At 37.3% G+C, this 1860-nt stretch overlaps 1 protein-coding gene across 1 annotated transcript; it reads left to right on the forward strand.

The window, feature by feature from the left end:
- The first annotated feature begins 1084 nt into the window (after nt 1-1084).
- On the forward strand, nt 1085-1490 carry LOC123955700 (iron-sulfur cluster assembly 1 homolog, mitochondrial-like). Its single transcript, XM_046027998.1, has one exon. It carries the CDS (start codon nt 1085-1087, stop codon nt 1472-1474), a length of 390 nt encoding a protein of 129 aa, XP_045883954.1. The 3' UTR covers nt 1475-1490.
- Nucleotides 1491-1860: the final 370 nt, after the last annotated feature.

Below are 1860 nucleotides of genomic sequence, written 5' to 3' on the forward strand. Positions count from 1 at the left end.
GGACATGTAGCTTCTTCCAAATCTTGGCTACTATGAATAGCACTGCAGCAAATACGCAAGTGCCGAGATCTCTTCGTGATCCTGGATCTCCTGGATCTTCTGAATAAATACCTAGAAGTGGGATTTGCTGGATTATACAGGGGTTCTAGTTTAATTTTTTGAGGAACTTCCATGCTGTTTTCCCTTTTCTCCAAATCCTCACCAGCATTTGTTCTGTCTTACCTTTTTTTAATAACCATTTTAATAGGTATGAGGTCATACTGTGGTTTTGATTTGCCTTTCCCTGATGATTAATGACGTTGAGCACTTTTTTCATAAAACTGTTCACCATTTGTATGTTTTCTTTGGAGAAATGTCTGTTCAGTTTCTTTGCTAAGTTTTAATTGGATTATGTGGGGTTTTTTTCTATTGAGTTATATCAGTTCCTTATATATTTTGGATATTAGGCCTTGATCAGTATGTGGTATATTTTGGCCCATTCCATAGGTCACTTTTCATTTGGTTAATTATTTTCTCTTTGTTGTGTGCTTTTCAGTTTGATGTAGTCCCCCTTGTTTATTTTTAGATTTTTTTACCTGTATTCTTGGTGTCATATCCAAGAAATCATTACTAAGAATAAAGTCAAAAAGGACTTTACCTGTTTTCTTTTAGGAGTCATAGAGTTTCAGATATTACCTCTAGGTCTTTAATCCATTTTGTATTAATTTTTATGTATGGCATAGGATGAAGGTCCAATTTCATTCTTTTATATGTGGATATCCAGTCTTCCCAACACAGTATTTATTGAAAATACTATCCTTCCCCCACTGTATATTATTGACACTTTTGTCAAAGATCAGTTGACTGTATATGTATGGGTTTCTTTCTAGGCTATTTTGCTCCATTGGTCTATGTGTGTGTTTATGCCAGTACCATACTCTACTGAATACTGTAGCTTTGTAATATACTTTGAAGTATAATGTCTCCAGCTTTGTGCTTCTTGCTCAAGATTGCTATTTGGGGTCAATGCAGCCACTGTGTCCATGGAGAGTGGGTGAAGTGGCCGAGCTCCGGCCTGAGGCCCCAGGGCTCCTGGACTGCGAGGATGTTGGCTTCTTTAGTCTGGGCCATTGTCAGGGCTGTGAGTAAGAGGAAGCTGCAGCCCACACCAGCTGCCCTCACCCTGGCACCTTCAGCAGTAAACAAGATAAAACAGCTTCTTAAAGATAAGCCCGAACACGGAGGTCTGAAAGTTGGTGTCCAAACCAGGGGTTGTAATGGCCTTTCTTATACACTAGAATATACAAAGACAAAAGGAGATTCTGATGAAGAAGTTGTTCAAGATGGAGTCAGAGTGTTCATCGAAGAGAAAGCACAGCTAACACTTTTAGGAAAAGAAATGGACTATGTTGAAGATAAATTATCCAGTGAGTTTGTTTTCAATAACCCAAACATCAAAGGAACGTGTGGCTGTGGAGAAAGTTTTAATATTTGACTACTCTGGCTATAAGCTCCAGGAACACTCATGGAGGTCCTAGGGCTTACTGAAGAAATCATGTGACTGTCACATGCTTAAAGTTTATAATGCCTTATGAGGGAAATAAAATGATGTATTTTGAAAGTGAAAAAAAATTGCTATTTGGAGTCCTTTGGAGTCCATATAGAATTTTTGGATTCTTTCCTCTATTTCTGTAAGAAAAATACCATTGAGATTTTGATATGGATTTCACCAAATCAGTTACTTTGAGTAGTATGGACATTTTAACAATATTAATTCTTCTAATCCATGAACATGAGATGTCCTTTCATTTATTGGTACCTGTTTAAATTTCTTTTAGTAGTGTCATGGTTTTCAGTATGCAGATCTTTCATCTCCTTGGT

The sequence above is a fragment of the Meles meles genome, chromosome 13, assembly GCF_922984935.1.
Source record: "Meles meles chromosome 13, mMelMel3.1 paternal haplotype, whole genome shotgun sequence".
NCBI lineage: Eukaryota > Metazoa > Chordata > Mammalia > Carnivora > Mustelidae > Meles > Meles meles.

Bases quoted from the DNA above. Each gene is read 5' to 3' on its own strand.
- LOC123955700 (XM_046027998.1), top strand. From the start codon at position 1,085: ATGTTGGCTTCTTTAGTCTGGGCCATTGTCAGGGCTGTGAGTAAGAGG.